General features: G+C 41.9%; 1 protein-coding gene across 1 annotated transcript in view; it reads right to left on the reverse strand.

Annotated features, from left to right (window-relative positions):
* Positions 1 to 1,125: 1,125 nt before the first annotated feature.
* Positions 1,126 to 24,507, reverse strand: part of LOC126461991 (uncharacterized) — a 90,329-nt gene continuing 66,947 nt past the window's right edge. The window contains exons 5-7 of the mRNA XM_050096043.1: positions 17,860 to 18,057; positions 7,287 to 7,452; positions 1,126 to 1,265 (exon numbers count right to left, since the gene is read on the reverse strand). Of these exons, the coding sequence (XP_049952000.1) occupies positions 1,126 to 1,265; positions 7,287 to 7,452; positions 17,860 to 18,057 (504 nt within the window). The remainder of the gene's footprint in view (positions 1,266 to 7,286; positions 7,453 to 17,859; positions 18,058 to 24,507) is intronic.

Raw genomic sequence — 24,507 nt, forward strand, 5'->3', positions numbered from 1 at the left:
CTCCATAGTGACACCTGTTAGCGCCCTAAAGAACGATGCCTTCAAGTCTGATCGTCTGGGCAGCAAACTTTTCATACAGAAAATTCACGAAAGTGCTAGATGCAAACAATACGAGCATACTTCCCCAGATTCGTCTCGAAAGCCTGCAAGATGAGTGGTATTCATAAAACAAAACAGCTCCTCTTCTTCTTATTTTATTTTACGTCACAATTTCAGAAACATAAGAAGGTTAATAGAAGAAGAGGAATGATTTGTGGGACATCTAGGAATTGGTAAATTGCCACTGGAGAGGCTGTATTCAAAGATGAAAATATACAAAACTGATTATACAGGATGTACCAGGTATGTACACATCAAAAAGTTAACACAAAAGATGGCGAACAGCGTCAAACCAGTCAAAAGACCGATGATTTAAAAGACAAATTATAATTTTCTTTTCAGTGTTAATATACTGAATATCGAAAATTTATTTTAACTACATAGATCACATAATTTAGTTACACGCCTGCGCAGGCGATTCATTTGATTAAATGCTACCATTACAGTCATTACTTATGGATACTGTATGTATTTTCCACGCACATTATGCTTCACGCGACAACAGGGGACCTGGTATATCCCACCGTGCCCTCACCACACATCAGCTTGGCCGTAGCATAAGGCTTCCGTACCATTTTCCGCATCAGATCAATGCAATCATGGGAAAAATATGCAGCCACTTTTACACAGCACATTAGGCAATTGGGATGAACCGAAAATTATACAGTTACATCAATAAAATGCAGGGATAAAGATGAAGCAATATCAAGACATGTCACACGCTGACATATTGCAGTTATCTTCGTCTTACATACCTTACTCTTCCTAGGATGCAGTGGAATGTATCGATTGATGCCCTAATTGTAGTGACCAGCATATAGTAGTAAACATTTTGTACATATTTCCTGTACTGGAGAACTATCTGTCTTTTAATTGTGATTAACTGAAAAACTCACAGTTCTTATTCTGCAAGGCTTGCGAACTTTATTACAGAGGTAATGTTACACCAGCGAACAGAAATGTACAGCGGATAGCGAGACGGCAGCGAACCCCAGAAGACGTCAGCTGCTATTTCTGAGAGTGTGCTTAGGCCCTTCCTGTGACCCTCTCCAGGAGAGCGCGCCGCAGCTGCCCCCTGCTGACCTTCCCAGTGGCCACGCGAGGGATGGACTCCACCAGGAACACGCCCCCATGTAGCAGCTTCTCCTCGCTGCCGCACGCTTTCTCTGAAAGCAACAACAAGTGACGATCTTTATTGTACTATCTTTATTTCACTGCGATGGGCAGTGGGTGGACTAGCCTAGATTAGATAGATTGCAGTGGTGTAGCATAAAAGGTGTACATTTCTCAGGGCAGGGATAAAAACACATCATGCGTAGGAGTAGCTGGTCACTGTCAGTTCAAACTCTCCCGTGAGGAATGTCATTATGAAGCACCATATATGGTCCGAATGTCAGTAACCATAATGACAAGTAATACCGAGCAAATTTGAGAGCTGCTGGTACAATATCAGCGATTCTATCTGATTGTGATGCTGTAGAAATTAATGGGGATATGTTATCGTCAATATTAAAAAAGATTCGAATGAGCGAAATTTTATTCTTAATTTATGCCCCCCCCCCCCTATCGCACACATACTCAGATAAGGAAAAGGGAAAACGTATGGAATTTGTTCAATCACGAGATCTATCTTCATTAGGGATGCGACGTGGTTCTGTATGTTTGATCTAAGGTAAGACAGGAAACCTTTATAATCATAGGACACTGTTGTCCTCTTACTATTTCAACGTAAAAGCAAAGAAGTTCACCATCAATGCTCTTATCGTTTTCAAAATAAGTCTTCGTTAGCACTTCAATGGCTTTGAGCACTATGGGACTTAACATCTATGGTCATCAGTCCCCTAGAACTTAGAACTACTTAAACCTAACTAACCTAAGGACAGCACACAACACCCAGCCATCACGAGGCAGAGAAAATCCCTGACCCCGCCGGGAATCGAACCCGGGAACCCGGGCGTGGGAAGCGATAACGCTACCGCACGACCACGAGATGCGGGCGTTAGCACTTCCCAAAAATTTTAGAAATATCACCAAAACTGTCTGTGATACGTAAAGCTGTCAGGTGCAGATTGAGGCTGTTGGTGTCGCAGATACAACACTATAGTTCCTTTAACTTCGTACAGGTTTATCATCTCCAGTCTCACTAGCCTCTCAGTTTTTCTTCTTTTGTTTATTTTTTGTTGGTGCGGTGATACATATACTGACTCAATAAATTGTTGAGTTATATGTTTTGCCAACATTGCGGAAACTGATTTCCCTCGCTAGGATGCTCTATGCGGAACGCCTAATGACCTATGATGTATAGAATAACCCTGTGATGAAGTAGACAAACTATCAGGGATGATGGAGAAGGGTAACTGTAGCACTTTAAGGTAAGGGGCCCCCTAATCATGGAACGAAAGCAAGATAAAACGTCTACCAAACACAGGCTCCAACTGCATAACCCGAGACCTATGAACGCTTGCTCACGTTCGATACTGTCAAATACATCACACCTACTGCAAGCTCCTTGGTTTCAAAATTTCCGGAATGGACAAGGTGGGCCAGATTGGCTGGAACAAACTGAATAACAAACCAGTAGGAAGATTTTAGGATCCACTACAAACAGCATCACCATCAAGACAAAAAGCTGAATCATTCCTGAAGATCACATACATAGGTTCCTCTGAATATTACAGACTCCTTTGTTCGTAAACTACTTATCACTAGATTTCCTTTTACCGAATTTCTTGATGTATGACATTATTAGTACTTATTGTATACTAACGAATATCTAGACATACACAAATCTTTAGCACATTGTCAACAAACAAACTTTCAGTAGGTCATAAACAAAACAGTGCACAAAACAGATGTCAAACAGCAGCAAAGACGGTCATCTGCAGACGTTGTAAAACAGCAGTGTTGCCAACGTAAACAACATATCCCAAACAGAATCGCTGAAAGCAAATGTTTCCCTGTTATTTTGCGACATACTAGTGGTTTCCTCTAATTTAAGTAATTGGGGCTTTCAGGAATAACTACAGACTTTAACAAAATTTTAAAAAGAATTTCGCTTTTGTTCATCGTCGTAAAGCACCCCATGTCCTTAAGGACTGCAGTAGAGGTTTGTGTGTGTGTGTGTGTGTGTGTGTGTGTGTGTGTGTGTGTGTGTAAGTATGCAATGATGGAAAAAACTGCAACACAATGAAGTAGTTTTGTAGGCATGTTTCTACATCTGAAAGACAATGTCTGCTCAAATTTGGCATCAGCCGCATACGAGTAGCGCTAGTAGCACCACTATGAGAATTAAAATAAGGTTTGCTTTAAATACAAGCTGTTGCCTTTGAGATTGTACGTGCTGAGTTGATGTTAGTCAAGTATGTCTTTAAGGTGACAAAGACGCCATTATCAACACATAGGTCCTATAATAATGCTATGACAAGTTAGATATTCCTTCTGCGATATTTCAGACTGACTTGACAAGAACATAGCCACTGTATACGATTGCTCGCAGCGGTGATCACCATAATGTATGGTCGCAAGGAGACTAGCAGGCTCAGAATGGCCATGCATGACAATAGATCATTGTGTTTAATGTATGGATCTGGTGCATTGTACTGAATCTGCAGTAGCAGTTTACAACGAAGAGCCAAAGAATCTAGGACACTTGCCTAATATAGTGTAGGACCCTGCGAGGACGCAGAAATGCTGCAACACAAGGTGGCATGGACTTGACTAATGTCTGTAGTAGTGCTGTAGGAATTAACACCATGAATCCTGCAAAGCTGTCCATAAATCCGTAGGAGTACGAGGGGGCTGAGATCTCTTCTGAAAAGCACATTTGCAAAGCATCCCAGATATGCTCAATAATGGCCATCGGAAGTGTTTAAACTCAGAAGAGGGTTCCATGAGCCACTCTGTAGCAATGCTATGGACGTGTAGGTTGTCGCATTGTCCTGCCGGAATTGCCCAAGCCCATCGGAATGCACAATGGACATGAATGGATGCAGGTGATCAGAGATAAAGCTTACAAACGTGTCACCCGTCAGAGTCGTATCTAGACGTATCAGGGGTCTCTACCACTCCAAATGCACAAGCCTTACATCATTACAGAACCTCTACCAGCTTGAATAGTCCCCTGTTGACATGCAAGGTCCATGGATTCATGAGACTGTCTCCATACCCGTACACGTCCATCCGCTTGACACAATTTGAAACGAGACTCGTCCGACCAGCCAACATGTTTCCAGAAATCAACAATACAAAGTCGGTGCTCACGGGCTCGGACGAAGCGTAAAGCTTTGTTTCGTGCTGTCATCAAGGGTACACAAGTGGACCTTCGGCTCCAAAAGTCCATATCGATGATATTTCGTTGAATGGTTCACACGCTGAAACTTGTTGGTGGCCCACCATTGAAATCTGCAGAAATTTGCAGAAGGGTTGCACTTCTGTCACGTTGATAGATTTTCTTCGAAAATCGATGGTCCCGTTCTTGCAGGATCTTTTTCCGGGAGATTTGATATTTTAGCGGATTCCTGATATTCACGGTACACTCATCAAATCGTCGTATGGGAAACACCCCGCTTCATCGCTACCTCGGAGATGCTGTGACACATTCATCGTGTGCCTACTACAGCACCACATTCAAACTCACTTAATTCTTGATGACATGCCATTGTAACGGAAGTAACCGATTTAACAACTGCGCCAGACACTTGTCTTATATAGGCGTTGTCGACCACAGTGTCGTATTCTGGCTGTTTACATATCTCCAGTTTTGAATACGCATGCCTGTACAAGTTTTTTTTGGCGATTCATTGTAGCAGAAGTGACACAACGAAGTTTGAAATCGTTTACTTTAAGGACAGCTCCAACCCAGATTTCCTGTAATGTGCATTCCACTGACCCCAAACCAACGCCATTTGTAGCTCCAGTGGTGACAAGCGAGAGCTTATTGGAGGGCAGGGTGGAGGGCAGTTGTGTTTCCAGATGTAAAGTGGGTCCTTCTCCCCAACAGTGACGGCTAAGTGTTCGTTAGGAGGCCAGTTGAGGACCTGTACTCAACCTGTCTAAGTTCTAGACACTCTGGGCTACCTAATCGTCTCGGGTGCTCTCTCGTAGATACCCTGACTGCAAATCCGTACATCAATCTGGCGTTTCAACCTGTTGTGCTGACATTTATGAATACCATTACAGGGGGTGTTTTCCATATGGGTGATGCTCACCCACACATCACCGTCATGGACCAATATTCTCTACAGACTGTTGACATGTTGCCTTGGCCCCCTCGATCACTGCATTTCACATTTGCAATGAATTATCTTGTGCTTCTATTAACCTGTGATCTTGCAATATTAATATGTTTCTTAGAAAATCTCGTTACTCTACATTAATTACTTCTTTTTGTTGCGAATTTTCCCCATCAGCACTCCTGGAAATTGAAATAAGAACACCGTGAATTCATTGTCCCAGGAAGGGGAAACTTTATTGACACATTTCTGGGGTCAGATACGTCACATGATCACACTGACAGAACCACAGGCACATAGACACAGGCAACAGAGCATGCACAATGTCGGCACTAGTACAGTGTATATCCACCTTTCGCAGCAATGCAGGCTGCTATTCTCCCATGGAGACGATCGTAGAGATGCTGGATGTAGTCCTGTGGAACGGCTTGCCATGCCATTTCCACCTGGCGCCTCAGTTGGACCAGCGTTCGTGCTGGACGTGCAGACCGCGTGAGACGACGCTTCATCCAGTCCCAAACATGCTCAATGGGGGACAGATCAGGAGATCTTGCTGGCTAGGGTAGTTGACTTACACCTTCTAGAGCACATTGGGTGGCACGGGATACATGCGGACGTGCATTGTCCTGTTGGAACAGCAAGTTCCCTTGCCGGTCTAGGAATGGTAGAACGATGGGTTCGATGACGGTTTGGACGTACCGTGCACTATTCAGTGTCCCCTCGACGATCACCAGTGGTGTACGGCCAGTGTAGGAGATCGCTTCCCACACCATGATGCCGGGTGTTGGCCCTGTGTGCCTCGGTCTAGGAATGGTAGAACGATGGGTTCGATGACGGTTTGGACGTACCGTGCACTATTCAGTGTCCCCTCGACGATCACCAGTGGTGTACGGCCAGTGTAGGAGATCGCTCCCCACACCATGATGCCGGGTGTTGGCCCTGTGTGCCTCGGTCGTATGCAGTCCTGATTGTGGCGCTCACCTGCACGGCGCCAAACACGCATACGACCATCATTGGCACCAAGGCAGAAGCGACTCTCATCGCTGAAGACGACACGTCTCCATTCGTCCCTCCATTCACGCCTGTCGCGACACCACTGGAGGCGGGCTGCACGATGTTGGGGCGTGAGCGGAAGACGGCCTAACGGTGTGCGGGACCGTAGCCCAGCTTCATTGAGACGGTTGCAAATGGTCCTCGCCGATACCCCAGGAGTAACAGTGTCCCTAATTTGCTGGGAAGTGGCGGTGCGGTCCCCTACGGCACTGCGTAGGATCCTACGGTCTTGGCGTGCATCCGTGCGTCGCTGCGGTCCGGTCCCAGGTCGACGGCACGTGCCCCTGCCGCCGACCACTGGCGACAACATCGATGTACTGTGGAGACCTCACGCCCCACGTGTTGAGCAATTCGGCGTACGTCCACCCGGCCTCCCGCATGCCCACTATACGCCCTCGCTCAAAGTCCGTCAACTGCACATACGGTTCATGTCCACGCTGTCGCGGCATGCTACCAGTGTTAAAGACTGCGATGGAGCTCCGTATGCCACGGCAAACTGGCTGACACTGACGGCGGCGGTGCACAAATGCTGCGCAGCTAGCGCCATTCGACGGCCAACACCGCGGTTCCTGGTGTGTCCGCTGTGCCGTGCGTGTGATCATTGCTTGTACAGCCCTCTCGCAGTGTCCGGAGCAAGTATGGTGGGTCTGACACACCGGTGTCAATGTGTTCTTTTTTCCATTTCCAGGAATGTATATATATATATATATATATATATATATATATATATATATATATATATGTGTGTGTGTGTGTGTGTGTGTGTGTGCGCGTGTGTGTGTGTGTGTGTGTGTGTGTGTGTGTGTGTGTGTATGTTTGTGTGCGTGCAGTAGACACTATTGGCTTTAAGACAGCAAATGTGAAGTTATTAATGTAAGATACCGAAAGGGGGTTTTGCCTCACCTTTGACCAGTTGCTTCAACTCGTCAGGAGTGACGGTAGCGCCTTGGGCCAGCACGACGAAGGCAGCTGGGTGCTCCTGGTCCTCGTCATGTGGCAGGCCCACCACCACTGCCTCCGACACCTGCGGGTGTCCCAGCAGCCACGCCTCCAGCTCTGATGGTGACACCTACCAACACAGTCACTCCCCTCACCACCGCAAAATACTTGCAGTACTCAGTAGAAAACAATGCTTATTGAGATAAAATGGGCTTAACGGTAGCGTCTTTGATTCATACCCAAAACATCTTCGGTCCTCCAGCTCTGATGGTGACACCTACCAACACAGTCACTCCCCTCACCACCGCAAAATACTTGCAGTACTCAGTAGAAAACAATGCTTATTGAGATAAAATGGGCTTAACGGTAGCGTCTTTGATTCATACCCAAAACATCTTCGGTCCTGGGATCGAATCCTCTCGCTGCTTAAATTATGATTAATAATCAGCATTGGCGGCCGAAGACTTCCGGCTTAAGAAGTCACCCTCATTCTGACAACGGCCTTGTTAAAGAGGGCGGTGGAGCGGACAGAGGTTTAGGGCAGCCTATTGTCCTAGGGGTGGGAGATTGCCCCTAAAGGCGAAAGAATCAGCACTGAACAACAACATGAGGATGCAGAAGGATTGGGAAACAACTGCATTAAAGGCACGTAACGTGTATCCACAGGCATGTGGCCTGTAATTGAAGAAGTGTCATGATGATCTATCCATTGGCAAAATATTCTTGAATAGTCCCACATTCGGATATCCCGGAGGGGACGGTCAAGAGGGAGGATACCATGGGAAAAAGATTGAATAATCACCGCAATGACAATGCTCTCCGAGTCGGGGTTTCGAATGTCAGAAGCTTGAACGTGGTAGCGAATCTAGAAAATCTCAAAAGGGAAATGCAGAGGATCAATCTAGGTATAGTAGGGATCAGTCAAGTGAAGTGGAAAGAAGACAAGGATTTCAGGTCAGATGAGTATAGCGTAATATCAACAGCAGCAGAAAATCGTATAACGGGAGTACGATTCGTTATGAATAGGAAGATAGGGCAGAGAGTGTGTTACTGTGAACATATTAGTGACAGGATTGTTCTTATCAGATTCGACAGCAAACCAACACCGAGAACAATAGTTCAGGTATACATGCCGACCTCGCATGCTGAAGGTTGACAGAGAAAGTGTTAGAGGATATTGAAGAGGTAATACAGTATATAAATGGATATGAAAATCTAATAGTCATGGGGGCCTGGAATACATTTGTAGGGCAAGGAGTAGAAGAAAAGGTTACAGTAGAATATGGGCTTGGGACAAAGGATGAAAGAGGAGAAAGACTAATCGAGTGGTAAACAAGTTTCAGGTAGTAATAACGAATACTATGTTCAAGAATCACAAGAGGAGGAAGTGTGCTTGGAATAGGCAGGGTGATACGAGAAGATTTCTGTTAGATTACATCATGATCAGACAGAGATTCCGAAATCAGATACTGGAATTTAAGGCGTACCCAGGAGCAGACATATATACGTATATAGTATTGATGAAGAGTAGACTCAAGTTTAAGACATTAGTCAGGAAGAATCAATACGCAAAGAAGTGGGATACGGAAGTACTAAGGAATGACGAGATACGTTTGAAGTTCTCTAACGCTATAGATATGGCAATAAGGAATAGCGCAGTAGGCAGTACAGTTGAAGAGGAATGGACATCTCTAAAAAGGGCCATCACAGAAGTTGGGAAGGAAAACATAGGTACAAAGAAGATAGCTGCGAAGAAACCTTGGGTAACAGAAGAAATACTTCAGTTGATTGATGAAAGGAGGAAGTACAAACATGTTCCGGGAAAATCAGGAATACAGAAATACGCTGAGGAATGAAATAAATAAGAAGTGCAGGGAAGCTAAGACGAAATGGCTGCAGGAAAAATGTGAAGAAATCGAAAAAGATATGATTGTCGGAAGGACAGACTCAGCATACAGGAAAGTCAAAACAACCTTTGGTGACATTAAAAGCAACGGTGGTAACATTAAGAGTGCAACGGGAATTCCACTGTTAAATGCAGAGGAGAGAGCAGATAGGTGGAAAGAATACATTGAAAGCCTCTATGAGGGTGAAGATTTGTCTGATATGATAGGGGATCCAGTATTAGAATCGGAATTTAAAAGAGCTTTGGAGGACTTACAGTCAAATAAGGCAGAAGGGATAGATAACATTCCATCAGAATTTCTAAAATCATTGGGGGAAGTGGCAACAAAACGACTATACACGTTGTAGAATATATGAGTCTGGCGATATACCATCTGACTTTCGGAAAAGCATCATCCACACAATTCCGAAGACGGCAACAGCTGACAAGTGCGAGAATTAGCGCAGAATCAGCTTAACAGCTCATGCATCCAAGTTGTTGACAAGAATAATATACAGAAGAACGGAAAAGAAAATTGAGGATGCGCTACATTACGATTAGTTTGGGTTCAAGAACGGTAAAGGCACGGGAGATGCGATTCCGACGTTGCGGTTAATAATGGAAGCAAGACTAAAGAAAAATCAAGACACGTCCATAGAATTTGTCGACCTGGAAAAGGCGTTCGACAGTGTAAAATGGTACGAGATATTTGAAATTCTGAGAAAAGTAGGGGTAAGCTATAGGGAGAGACGGGTCGTATACAATATGTACAAGAGCCAAGAGGGAACAACAAGAATGGACGACCAACGACGAAGTGGTCGTATTAAAAAGGGTGTAAGACAAGGATGTAGCCTTTGGCCCCTACTGTTAAATCTGTACACCGACGAAGCAACGATGGAAGTAATAGAAAGACCTAGTAGTGGAATTAAAATTCAAGGTGAAAGGATATCAATGATACAATTCGCCGATCATATTGCTATCCTGAGTGAAAGTGAAAAAGAATTACATGCTTGGGTAGCTCAGTTGGTAGAGCACTTGCCCGCGAAAGGCAAAGGTCCCGAATTCGAGCCTCGGTCCGGCACACAGTTTTAATCTGCCAGGAAGTTTCAAGGATTACATGATCTGCTAGACAGAATGAACGGTCTAATGAGTACAGAGCATGGATTGAAAGTAATCAAAGAAAGACTAAGGTAATGAGAATTAGTAGAAATGAGTACAGCTACAAACTTGGCATCACGATTGATGGTCATGAAGTAGATAAAGTTAAGGAATTCTGCTACCTAGGCAACAAAATAACCAATGACAGACAGAGAAAGGCGCACATCAAAAGCAGACTAGCAATGACAAAAAGGGCATTCCTGGCCAAGAGAAGTCCAGTAATATCAAATTTTGGCCTTAATTCGAGAAAAGAGAATCGAAGCATTTGAGATGTGATACTATAGACGAATGTTGGAAATTACTGGACTGATAAGGTAAGGAATGAGGAGTTTCTGCACAGAGTTGTAGCGGAGAGAAATATATGGAAAACACTGATAAGGAGAAGGGACAGGATGATAGGACATCAGTTAAGACATGATGGAATGACTACGATGGCACTAGAGGGAACTGTAGAGGGCAAAACCTGTAGAGGAAACAGATTTTTGAATACATCCAGCAAATAATTGAAGACGTAGGCTGCAAGTGCTACTCCGAGATGAAGACGTTAGCACAGGAGAGGAATTCGTAGCGGGCCATATCAAACCAGTCTGATGACTGATGACCAAAATAAAAAAAAGTATAAGATGGACAGCAAAGAAACAGTACTTGGGGAGACCATGTTCGCTGCATCCGTGAGATTGGATAAGGTCCTTGGTCATGCCTAATGACGAGAATCTCAATGACTGCAGCCTTCATTTTCTGTGACGAACCAGGTTTCCTTAGCTGGGGTCTGGTGATCACCTCATATCTTATGTCACCTTATACTTTGGGCATGCTTGAGTGACCACTGTGCAGTGTGACAGGGTACATCGTGTGTCACAGATGGCAGAGATCACGACTTAACCGCCTGGATCTTATAGATAGTACACACTTCTATAAGGAATCACTGAATCTCAAGGTGTGCTTTGTGCCCATAACATGGTGCTTGAGGTGGAGCAGCTGTTGATGGGTAACTTTTGAGAAAACTCTTGCACTCCAATGGAATAAGCTTTACACCGGCAAGCAGAGCTGTGTCTTTGTGGATACTTATATTCCTAGCTCCTTGTGGGATGTCAGTGAAGTCTACATCAGTTTCAAGCAGTTGCAGTGGTTTGGATGAGCTCTTAAGCAGCATTAACACACAAACCCCAAGATGACCTAGCATGGATAGTCCATCTGAGACGTCTGTTAATATAACATACCGCAGTTATAGTAACAGACCATATCCTGTACTGAATAATTTGTTCAACGTTATTAAGAGTGCGTAAGGTTCGTTTGATTACTTTCAAATTTTCTCTCTCCGGCTTCAGGACATGAGTGACCTACCGGGACCATCCGACCGCCGTGTCATCCTCGGTGGAGAATGCGGATAGGAGGGGCATGGGGTCAGTACACCGCTCTCCCGGTTGTAAGATGGTATTCTTGACCGAAGCCGCTACTATACGGTCGAGTAGCTCCTCAATTGGCATCACGAGGCTGAGTGCATCCCGAAAAATGGCAACAGCGCATGGCGGCCTGGATGAATTTCAAATTTTCTACATTAATAAAACTTTAGGACTTATAAGACAACAGAAACCCAAGAAGAGACTAAGTAATTATGGACTTCTGATAGTGGTAATGACAGCTAACCAAGTAAACAAGGTGTTACAAGCTCAAACAATTGTAGAGTATTCCATCAACAGTGGGTAGCACACAGCTTTATATTAGTGAAAGGTTTTTGTAATCTACCACAACATGATGCCTGTAGATGATCTACAACGTAAATGAATAAGCAAAGGTGTCATCTATGAAAATCATCTTATGAAAACTGAAAATGCTGAGCTCGAGAAGACAGCTATCATTCTTAATTTCTAATTACTTCAGTTGACCGAGCACATACAACAGGTTTTATCTGCTTTACAGTTAGGAAATACGTTCCTAACATTGAGAGCTGCTTTAACTGCCAAAGCTTTGATGATAGGCAAAAGTTAGGCTCCGTGCCGAAGTAGCAGTCTAGAAGGAGATACTAGTCGTACAACGTATTTATCAACCGCAAGTGAGACAATTTCCACATAGATAAAGAAGTTTACCAGTATTGTTTCAGAAGTATCATACCTCAGAAGAGACAGTAGGTGGGCTAATGCATTTACTTCGCTTGAACTTCATCATGTCAATCACAGAAATTTTGAAATAACATAATCGCTGAACTTGTTGTTAGAAAGGCGAGTACTGTTCTGTTGCAGCGCTCGTCACAATGTACTTCAAAAACGCTGTCTCATTCATGTGTCATGCAGTCTTGTCAGTGGCAGACTTGTTTACAACACGGTAGTTGAAGTTGCACAAACAATATTTTAGCGTTTATGTATTTAGGTAACACAGGTTACAGTAAAAAACGGAACAAGGGCCTCAACTAGTTCCAAGACATAGTGTTGTCTTCCTAGGAACAGAATTCCTTAGTTGCGTTATTCAACAGTTGTTTTATAGCTGTAGCGCAATGTTTCTGTGACGGGAGTTGTCATTGAGTGTTTATTTCAAATGGTTCAGATGGCTCTGAGCACTATGGGACTTAACTTCTGAGGTCATCAGTCCCCTAGAACTTAGAACTACTTAAACCTAACTAACCTAAGGACATCACACACATTCATGCCCGAGGCAGGATCTGAACCTGCGACCGTAGCGGTCGCGCGGTTCCAGACTGTAGCGCCTAGAACCGCTCGGCCACTCAGGCCGGCGAGTGTTTATTTACTTACGTATTTTTAAATTAATGCTATTTGTGTGCAATTTTATGCTTTCCTTACGAAATGTGGTTTTCAAATGTTCCAAGGTATTCAACCAAGTGGCGTCGTCCAAATAGTGCCATCAAATTGACTTTCCAGCAAGTTATTCTACCGAAAAGTCGCTCAATCTGGACCACGCTACTCGGTTTAATAACTGAGATTTCAAAAACGTTATTTATGTTATCTGATATATGTAAATTTCATATAAACGTGTGAATTGTGTACGTTTATTAATTTTTTACTCAAGGAGTATGGCTAGAGAAAATAATATCAATGTGAAATCATAAAAACAAAGCAAAACCCCACAGGTGATTCAGACAGCAGAAGAACAGTAGTAAGTGAAGAAACGTATAATTGTGTTCGTTGGACTGATCAAAGCTTCGATTCATGAGAGAGACAGAAAAAGTCATTGTAATGCACAGTAATAACTGATCATATGTGTGGACACCCCCCCCCCCCCAGGAACCATGGACCTTGCTGTTGGTGGGGAGGCTTGCGTGCCTCAGCGATACAGATAGCCGTACCGTAGGTGCAACCACAACGGAAGGGTATCTGTTGAGAGGCCAGACAAACGTGTGGTTCCTGAAGAGGGGCAGCAGCCTTTTCAGTAATTGCAAGGGCAACAGTCTGGATGATTGACTGATCTGGCCTTGTAACAATAACCAAAACGGCCTTGCTGTGCTGGAACTGCGAACGGCTGAAAGCAAGGGGAAACTACAGGCTTAATTATTCCCGAGGGCATGCAGCTTTACTGTATGATTAAATGATGATGGCGTCCTCTTGGGTAAAAAATTCCGGAGGTAAAATAATCCCCCATTCGGATCTCCGGGCGGGGACTACTCAAGCGGATGTCGTTATCAGGAGAAAGAAAACTGACGTTCTACGGATCGGAGCGTGGAATGTCAGATGTCAGATCCCTTAATCGGGCAGGTAGGTTAGAAAATTTAAAAAGGGAAATGGATAGGTTAAAGTTAGATATAGTGGGAATTAGTGAAGTTCGGTGGCAGGAGGAACATGACTTCTGGTCAGGTGACTACAGGGTTATAAACACAAAATCAAATAGGGGTAATGCAGGAGTAGGTTTAATAATGAATAGGAAAATAGGAATGCGGGTAAGCTACTACAAACAGCATAGTGAACGCATTATTGTGGCCAAGATAGATACGAAGCCCACACCTACTACAGTAGTACAAGTTTATATGCCAACTAGCTCTGCAGATGACGAAGAAATTGAAGAAATGTATGATGAAATAAAAGAAATTATTCAGATAGTGAAGGGAGACGAAAATTTAATAGTCATGGGTGACTGGAATTTGAGTGTAGGAAAAGGGAGAGCAGAAAACGTAGTAGGTGAATATGAATTGGGGCTAAGAAATGAAAGAGGAAGCCGCCTGGTAGAATTTTGCACAGAGCACAACATAATCATAGCTAGCATTTGGTTTAAGAATCATGAAAGAAGGTTGTATACATGGAAGAAGCCTGGAGATACTAAAAGGTATCATATTATATAATGGTAAGACAGAGATTTAGGAACCAGGTTTTAAATTGTAAGACATTTCCAGGGGCAGATGTGGACTCTGACCACAATCTATTAGTTATGACCTGTAGATTAAAACTGAAGAAACTGCAAAAAGGTGGGAATTTAGGTAGATGGGACCTGGATAAACTGAAAGAACCAGAGGTTGTACAGAGTTTCAGGGAGAGCACAAGGGAACAATTGAGAGGAATGGGGGAAAGAAATACAGTAGAAGAAGAACGGGTAGCTTTGAGGGATGAAGTAGTGAAGGCAGCGGAGGATCAAGTAGGTAAAAAGGCGAGGGCTAGTAGAAATCCTTGGGTAACAGAAGAAATATTGAAGTTAATTGATGAAAGGAGAAAATATAAAAATGCAGTAAATGAAGCAGGCAAAAAGGAATACAAACGTCTCAAAAATGAGATCGACAGGAAGTGCAAAATGGCTAAGCAGGGATGGCTAGAGGACAAATGTAAGGATGTAGAGGCTTATCTCACTAGGGGTAAGATAGATACTGCCTACAGGAAAATTATAGAGACCTTTGGAAATAAGAGAACGACTTGTATGAATATCAAGAGCTCAGATGGATCCAAGTTCTAAGCAAAGAAGGGAAAGCAGAAAGGTGGAAGGAGTATATGGAGGGTCTATACAAGGGCGATGTACTTGAGGACAATATTATGGAAATGGAAGAGGATGTAGATGAAGATGAAATTGGAGATACGATACTGCGTGAAGAGCACTGAAAGACCTGAGTCGAAACAAGGCCCTGGGAGTAGACAACATTCCATTAGAACTACTGAGAGCCTTGGGAGAGCCAGTCCTGACAAAACTCTACCATCTGGTGAGCAAGATGTATGAAACAGGCGAAATACCCTCAGACTTCAAGAAGAATATAATAATTCCAATCCCAAAGAAAGCAGGTGTTGACAGATGTGATAATTACCGAACAATCAGTTTAATAAGCTACAGCTGCAAAATACTAACACGAATTCTTTACAGATGAATGGAAAAACTAGTAGAAGCTGACCTCGGGGAAGATCAGTTTGGATTCCGTAGAAACACTGGAACACGTGAGGCAATACTGACCTTACGATTTATCTTAGAAGAAAGATTAATGAAAGGCAAACCTACGTTTCTAGCATTTGTAGACTTAGAGAAAGCTTTAGACAATGTTGACTGGAATACTCTCTTTCAAATTCTGAAGGTGGCAGGGGTAAAATATAGGGAGCGACAGGCTATTTACAATTTGTACAGAAATCAGATGGCAGTTATAAGAATCGAGGGACATGAAAGGGAAGCAGTGGTTGGGAAGGGAGTGAGACAGGGTTGTAGCCTATCCCCGATGTTATTCAATCTGTATATTGAGCAAGCAGTAAAGGAAACAAAAGAAAAATTCGGAGTAGGTATTAAAATGCATGGAGAAGAAATAAAAACCTTAAGGTTCGCCGATGACATTGTAATTCTGTCACAGACAGCAAAGGACTTGGATGAGCAGTTGAATGGAATGGACATTGTCTTGAAAGGAGGATATAAAATGAACATCAACAAAAGCAAAACGAGGATAAATGAATGTAGTCGAATTAAGTCTGGTGATGCTGAGGGAATTAGATTAGGAAATTAGACACTTAAAGTAGTAAAGGAGTTTTGCTATTTGGGGAGCAAAATAACTGATGATGGTCGAAGTAGGGAGGATATAAAATGTAGACGGGCAATGGCAAGGAAAGCGTTTGTGAAGAAGAGAAATTTGTTAACTTAGAGTATAGATTTAAGTGTCAGGAAGTCATTTCTGAAAGTATTTGTATGGAGTGTAGCCATGTATGGAAGTGTAACATGGACGATAAATAGTTTCGACAAGATGAGAATAGAAGCTTTCGAAATGTGGTGCTACAGAAGAATGCTGAAGATTAGATGGGTAGATCACATAACTAATGAGGAGGTACTGAATAGGATTGGGGAGAAGAGAAGTTTGTGGCACAACTTGACCAGAAGGGATCGGTTGGTAGGACATGTTCTGAGGCATCAAGGGATCACCAATTTAGTATTGGAGGGCAGCGTGGAGGATAAAAATCATAGAGGGAGATAAAAATCTTAGAGGGAGACCAAGAGATGAATACACTAAGCAGATTCAGAAGGATGTAGGTTGCAGTAGGTACTGGGAGATGAAGAGGCTTGCACAGGATAGAGTAGCATGGAGAGCAGCATCAAACCAGTCTCAGGACTGAAGACCAGAACAACAACAACAATGTGTGGACTTTGGATTGAAGTGAAGGTAGTGAGTTGAACGAAAGTGTCACACTTGCTTTCATTTGACAGGTTGGTGACATGTTGAGCGGAAGATATGTGGAGGCTCTATAGAAGATGTCAGAAACTAATCATCAATGCTGGAAGTAGTTTTAAGTGAATCTATGTTGTTTATGAGTTAAAATTTAATAGGAATAGTTAAAGAGCTTGTGTACCCAGCGTGATGTTCTTATGCAAGTAAATATGTTATTTAAAAGGGCAATGATACAGTGTTGTATAAGAAAAAAGGATGTGGCACAAGATAATGTATAAGGATTTCGTGTGCTTCGTAATGAATAAATGATCGCCCATTTGTTCATATAAAATTTTGGTGAATTTACCATCTACGACAACTGAACTTCCTGCTATAAACTACATTACCAAATTTTCCAAGTTACTGCCATCATCATTCATTTAACAAGTATCTTTAATTTTAAAAGCTAATTTCGATGGATTTGTGAAGGAGAAGTTGCCATATTGTATACAGTCACCACACGGCACGTGCTAGGCACATCTTACTTGCATATATATCTCTGAGCACAAAAAAAAAAGACTGGCAGTAGAAGTGAAGCAAAAGTAGACTGAAATACATGTGCATTAAGAGTGTATCAATCATTTATACTTCCATACAATACACGAATTAAAGACTTCCTTCCTATACTTATTGAAACAAATTATTTTAAAAAATATTCTGAAACAATTCTGTCTTGAAATTATGAGAACTCTACAAGCGACAATCTTGTGTATTTTAATAAAGTTTATATATATTTTTAATTCAATTTTACGCTCAAGTATGCGTTAGAAGCAAGAGGATAGTTTTACACGAAGTAATGTGGAAAACTGTTGCAGTTATTACTCACAACGAGTAAATCTAATGTACGTAGCAGAGAATAGGATAGGATTCTAGTCTCCAGAACTAGAACTCACGTGGACACCGCGGTATTTGACGAGTTCCTTTACTCTGTCGACGACGTAGAAGTTGCCATCCGCATCATAGTGGCCCACGTCTCCAGTGTGGACCCAGCCTTCCTTGTCCGTGTACTCCTCTGAGAAGCCCCATCCTTTGAAGCACAGCTCGCCGTCGACTCCTGGACCGAGATGCTTCCCGGTCTGTAAGTCCAATACCTGCGGACAGAGCAGTCCAAAATCTTAGGAGCGCACAGAGCCAACACTTCAATTAACACCTTGCACTGAGTCCAGGACAAATACCTGGAGAAATTTCTCCCGTGAAACCCAGCAGGCTTTCATTTTAGTCGTTTGTTCTGGTAAACACCATGATTACCCGTACTATCGGTTCCTGCTCATGTGAAAAATGGATTTACTTTGCCATGCGCTAACTTCATAAACCGCAAGACCAACTTGCATCAATTCTCTGGTAGGAAGACGGCAGAGACATAACACGTAGGAGAGAAAAACGTTTTTTCAGATGACCCGAACATTCTTAAACCAAGAATTGCTCTTTTTTTTTAACTGTGTAGTAATGTGAACATATACAGGGTGAGTCACCTAACGTTACCGCTGGATATATTTTGTAAACCACATCAAATACTGACGAACCAATTCCACAGACCGAACGTGAGGAGAGGGGCTAGTGTAATTGTTTAATACAAACCATACAAAAATGCACGGAAGTATGTTTTTTTAAATGGAACCCCGTTAGTTTTGTTAGCACATCTGAACATATAAACAAATACGTAATCAGTGCCGTTTGTTGCATTGTAAAATGTTAATTACATCCGGAGATATTGTAACCTAAAGTTGACGCTTGAATACCACTCCTCCGCTGTTCGATCGTGTGTATCGGAGAGCACCGAATTACGTAGGGATCCAAAGGGACTGGAACAGCACATTACGTCCACATGCTAACACCTTTTTATTGGTCTTTTTCACTGACGCACATGTACGTTACCATGAGGGGTGAGGTACACGTACACACGTGGTTTCCGTTTTCAATTACGGAGTGGAATAGAGTTCAAAAATGGTTCAAATGGCTCTGAGCACTATGGGACTCAACATCTTAGATCATAAGTCCCCTAGAACTTAGAACTACTTAAACCTAACTAACCTAAGGACATCACACACACCCATGCCCGAGGCAGGATTCGAACCTGCGACCGTAGCAGTCCCGCAGTTCCGGACTGCAGCGCCAGAACCGCACGGCCACCGCGGCCGGCAGTGGAATAGAGTGTGTCCCGACATGTCAGGCCAATAGATGGTCAATGTGGTGGCCATCATTTGCTGCATACAATTGCAATCTCTGGCGTAATGAATGTCGTACACGCCACAGTACATCTGGTGTAATGTCGCCGCAGGCTGCCACAATACGTTGTTTCATATCCTCTGGGGTTGTAGGCACATCACGGTTCATATTCTCCTTTAACGTACCCCACAGAAAGAAGTCCAGAGGTGTAAGATCAGGAGAACAGATGGCCAGTTTATGCGTCCTCCACGTCCTATGAAACGCCCGTCGAACATCCTGTCAAGGGTCAGCCTAGTGTTAATTGCGGAATGTGCAGGTGCACCATCATGCTGATACCACATACGTCGACGCGTTTCCAGTGGGACATTTTCGAGCAACGTTGGCAGATAATTCTGTAGAAACGCGATGTATGTTGCAGTGCTCTCCGATATACACGATCGAACAGCGGAGGAGTGGTACTCAAGCGTCAACTTTAGGTTACAATATCTCCGGATGTAATTAACATTTTACAATGCAACAAACGGCACTGATTACGTATTTGTTTATACGTTCAGATGTGCTAACAAAACTAACGGGGTTCCATTTAAAAAAAACGTAGGTTTGTGTTAAAAAACATACTTCCGTGCATTTTTGTATGGTTAGTATTAAACAATTACACTAGCCCCTCTCCTCACGTTCGGTCTGTGGAATCGGTTCGTCAGTATTTGATGTAGTTTACGAAATATATCCAGCGGTAACGTTAGGTGACTCACCCTGTATATTCTCAGATTTCAGAATCTGTGATATTATTAGTAATTCAGGAAACATACTGCAGGATATGATCTTAGCGTATCGTGTTCTTATTGACACAGTTGACTTGTTAGATCTTTCGCATGACGAAAACATTTTAGCTAATGCCATATGGAAAGAAGTGGATGATTACTAGTATTAAACATACCAAATTGGAATGGAACAACTTCACTGAAAATTTAGCCAGCTTAAAAAATTTCCTTGATATCTAAAATTGCTCATTCTATACACACATTATAATCTGATCGTGTAAATTTAGCGTATTTACCTCGTTTTTTGCAGTTCCTTGAAGTGGCTAACATAATCTGTGAAGTATTGGATCACAGTAGGGTATACTATGCACCAAATAAGTTAGTTTACTTAATTGGGAACTGGTGCACAATAAAAGTCGAAACTGGTGATAGCTGCATATTGCAAATTTTTGTACATCTATTTTAAGCTTATTTTTGACTGCAGTTGGAGCTAATAACAACCAAAAACTCTACACAAGCCAAACAACGTGAACAAGATACATTTATTAATTAGGTAATGTTTTTCTTCACTTGCATCACTAACGATTCCTTATAGAGTCTGATTGGAAGGGTTGGTAGCGAAAAAGTGTTTCCACTATCCGGACTGGGAGGAGGAGAGAAGGTCTTTAACAAGTTCCGCATGATTGAATTTCGGAGTGGGTAAAAAAGTGAGTCCTTTGGAAAAGACTACGTGGCTAAGACTTTTGAACGAAAAGTTCGTGATTGTGCGTCGGATCTGTTAATGTTCTGCATTCTGTGTTGTGGTGGCAGGTAGTTTTGGCGGGTGAGGTAAATGTAGTAGGTCTGCGAGATAGGGTTTGTGGGCTATGAGGTTGGACAGTGGTACTCTAAGGCGGGAGTAGGAAGTGAGCAGGGTGGAGAGTTTCTTCAGGCGTTCTTATTAAGTTTGAATTGTGGTTATATTTACTGGAAAACATTACTGATGTGCTCAAAATTAATCGTTGATGTTGTTTTTGACAAGACAATGCTTACTTTAAATTGATAACCTCTTTAATGAAGCACAGTTTGATTCAGAAATGAGAGAAGTACAGTACTGGCAATTACAGAGTACATAAAAGTGATACTTGAAACTCTTGACAGGGATGATTGTGTTACGGACATTTTCTTACACTTGTCCAAGGGTTTTGAACTCGTGAACATTAAATGCTATGGAGCAAGCTAGAAGCGCTATGTATAAGAGTTCAGTCTTACTTTGCAAAACAGGGTGCAAAAAGTAGAGATAGTTTACAAGACTGCTGATGGTAAATTTTTAGTAAACCAACTGTCAGACATGAAATGAATAAACGTAGGTATACGTCAGGCTAGTGTATTGGTTTCAGTTTAGTTCTTAGTATACATATCAATAACTTTCCAGACGACGCAAGTCATGGAGAAAAAGTTCTCACTGCCGATGACACAAAGATCATAGTAACTGATGAAACATCAGAACGCCTGTTACAGATAGCAAATGAAACCCTCACGAATGTTTGCAACTGGACAATACATAATAAATTGACTTTGAACATTAGAACAACGGTCATTATGTACTATACCATAAAGGAGAAGCAACACTGTCATTCTAAGCATAGATGATAAATCTATAGACTATGTAACAAACATAAAGTTTTTATCGATCAGCATTGGTTGGCAGATAACGTGGAACAAACATACAAATATACTGGCCAAAATGTATGTCACCAATACTTTATGCTCTTAGATTGTTAGCATTAGTTTGCACTAGCTGATGTCTTGTGGTGACATACTATGTCCACTTCTTAACTATGGGATTCTTTTCTGGGGATCGAAGGCACGAAACATAGACATGATTTTTAAGTGCAGAAAAGGGCCACAAGAATAATAATTGGAAGTAATAGTCGAGATCATTGTAAAGAGCCATTTAAGAAACTGATCATCATCATTGCAGCAAGTGATTACATCCACCACTTGTGGTGCATATCAGGGGGAATATTACTAAGTACTGCACTAAGAATTCTGTACATAATCCTAGAAAAAGGGCCAGTTTAGAGTTACAACAACCCAGGAAAAAGAAACAAAAAATACATTGTCTAGAAGTCATCGGTAGGTATCCTGTGAGCAACAATGAAGAACGAAACTATGTTTTATATTGCAAGTTACCTGAAACAAGTTGTGTGTAAATAATGGAATATTATGCAACAGAGATTTACCGAATGACGCAATGTATCTGTCAAGACGCTGACCACATATTCACGGATCTGCTCTTTCTCGCCATCCTGATATGGGTTTTCTGTGGTTTCCCTAGACTTGTAGGGTAAATGTCGGTGGTTTATTAATCAGGGCCACTGCCAACCACCTTTCTTATCCCCATAGACTAAATTTATTTAATTTTTGAAAACATTACTAGAAAAATCAATGAGCTCAATATAATATTTGAAATTAATTATAACAGTCTGGATCAAGTACATTAAAAGGTGATGAGCATAATCACTCTGAAGCTTGCATTTCTAGCAATATGAAAATTTTACGAAATGCACCTAAAGGACTATTTCTTCGTACGTTTGAAGAAATCGAAATTTACTCGCATCATAGGACTCACCTATTATAAACGAAAATCTAGACATCAATGGCAAACATTTCCTTGAGCTTTTCGACATTCTGCTTCAAAATACTTTCTCTGTTGTTTTGATTTGACGAATGTGCAAATCTGTTTTACACTTTTCTTCGCACTCTTTTTACTATAACCCATATTATTGTTCTTCTTTGTTATTGTATTTAAATGTTCTGGTTCATAACATGTTTTCTTCAATTTTATGTTGTTTACATATTTGTATAATTAGATTTACAAATTACTGACTGCATATTCCAGCCATAGCTCTGCCTTTTTAATTTCTATTTGTTCTTCAACGAGTCATTTCAGTTTATTACTTTTTGAGATTACAAATGTCACTAGTTCATTTTAGAAATACGGGAATGTATGTTCCTTTAATACTGCTAGCCTTTCATACCACTATTGTTACTGCTTGCTAGCATACTACGATCTGCAACTGTTGCTATAGATCGCTGCGAACTGCTTATTTCTATACTGAAGCTACATCGATGGAGCGTTCTCTACTTCATTTATCGATGTTTGTGCTGCTTCGATGGAAACCACTCAAGATCCGCGTGTGCCATCTCCACAACAATCAACAACTTCGTGGATCTATGGAAGGTCTTCTGTTGGACATCACTTATCGATAGTCAAAGCCGTGTCCTTGGAAATCGCCCTGCTGCTACATCTTTGGAATGGCGTTCACCATCTCCATAGACATCAATAAGATTGTAGTTATTTTTTCAGGTAGCCTATAAACGAATGTGATGCGTATTTTTTTCCTTTTTAAAGCTCTTAGTGTATTTATATTACAATAGCTGTATTAACAAGCCGTTTACTTTTTATTGCAAAATATTTTACGTAATTTTGACGTTCTCTTCACAATAATTACATCTTTTTGTACATAATTCTCTCGACTTATGCCTGACTGGCTAATGCTTACATCATGCTGTCAACTGTAGGCGTATTTAAGAAATCGGTGCGCCACTCTCTCCAACAGTTGACTATCGTCGTTCACTGGTTCATGCTCCATGCACAGCTATTGTCCATCAATATAGATAATTTGTGTTTTATAATTTTACAGCTAATTTTAAGTGTTTTTATGTATCTCTCTAATTCATATCCTGTCTTATATTACAGTTGTAGGTCTGAGGATGATCATGTGTTGATCGAAACTGGTCACATTTATGTAACCATGTTTGCGACCTAGACTGCAATAATTAATTTTAAATACCTTTTCTATCCTCATAAAGCATACGTATGCTATGTGTGGTTTATTTTGGCCTATTTATTTGCAGCATATTACCTTGACAAATCGTATATCACTGTGAGATAAAAATATTTGTTCCTGCCAGTTTTCAGCCTACCCCTTCGTTTCTTACTACAATCTGAGCTTTTCATATTCATACAACTACTAAACTTCTCTTCATAGGCATCATCTCATTTTCTCATAGTCACGCATACTTCTACACCACTGAAATTCTTACCTAGCTGTTCCTGCTTCAGCAGTTTGCATTTTCTGGCAATCTAAGTTTTTAGACTCCTGTACTCTCTTAGATGCTGCTTCATTTGCTGACTTTTTGTACAATCTAAGACAAAAAAAGAGCGGACGCGCCACGAAACTATGCGAAAGAAATCGGTAGATACCATGTACGTGAAGAGACAGAAAAATCATTACAACTTCAGAAAATTTGGATGATTAATTTACGAGAATAAACTTCAGAAATTGAGCAAGTCGATAACTCGTTGGTCCATCTCTGGTCCTTATGCCAGTTGTTACTGAGCTTGACGATGATAGTGTTGTTTGATGTCCTCCTGAGTAATATCGTGGCAAATTCTGGCCAATTGGCGTGTTAGATTATTAAAATCCCCAACTGGGTGGAGGGCCCTGTCCATAATGCCCGAAACATTGTTAGTTGTAGAGAAATCCGGCGACCTGGCTGACCAAGGTAGGATTTGAAAAGTATGAAAGGAAGCAGTAGAAAATCTAGACCTGTGAGGGCAGACAT

This window comes from Schistocerca serialis, chromosome 1 (genome assembly GCF_023864345.2).
Source record: "Schistocerca serialis cubense isolate TAMUIC-IGC-003099 chromosome 1, iqSchSeri2.2, whole genome shotgun sequence".
Taxonomy (NCBI): Eukaryota; Metazoa; Arthropoda; class Insecta; order Orthoptera; family Acrididae; genus Schistocerca; species Schistocerca serialis.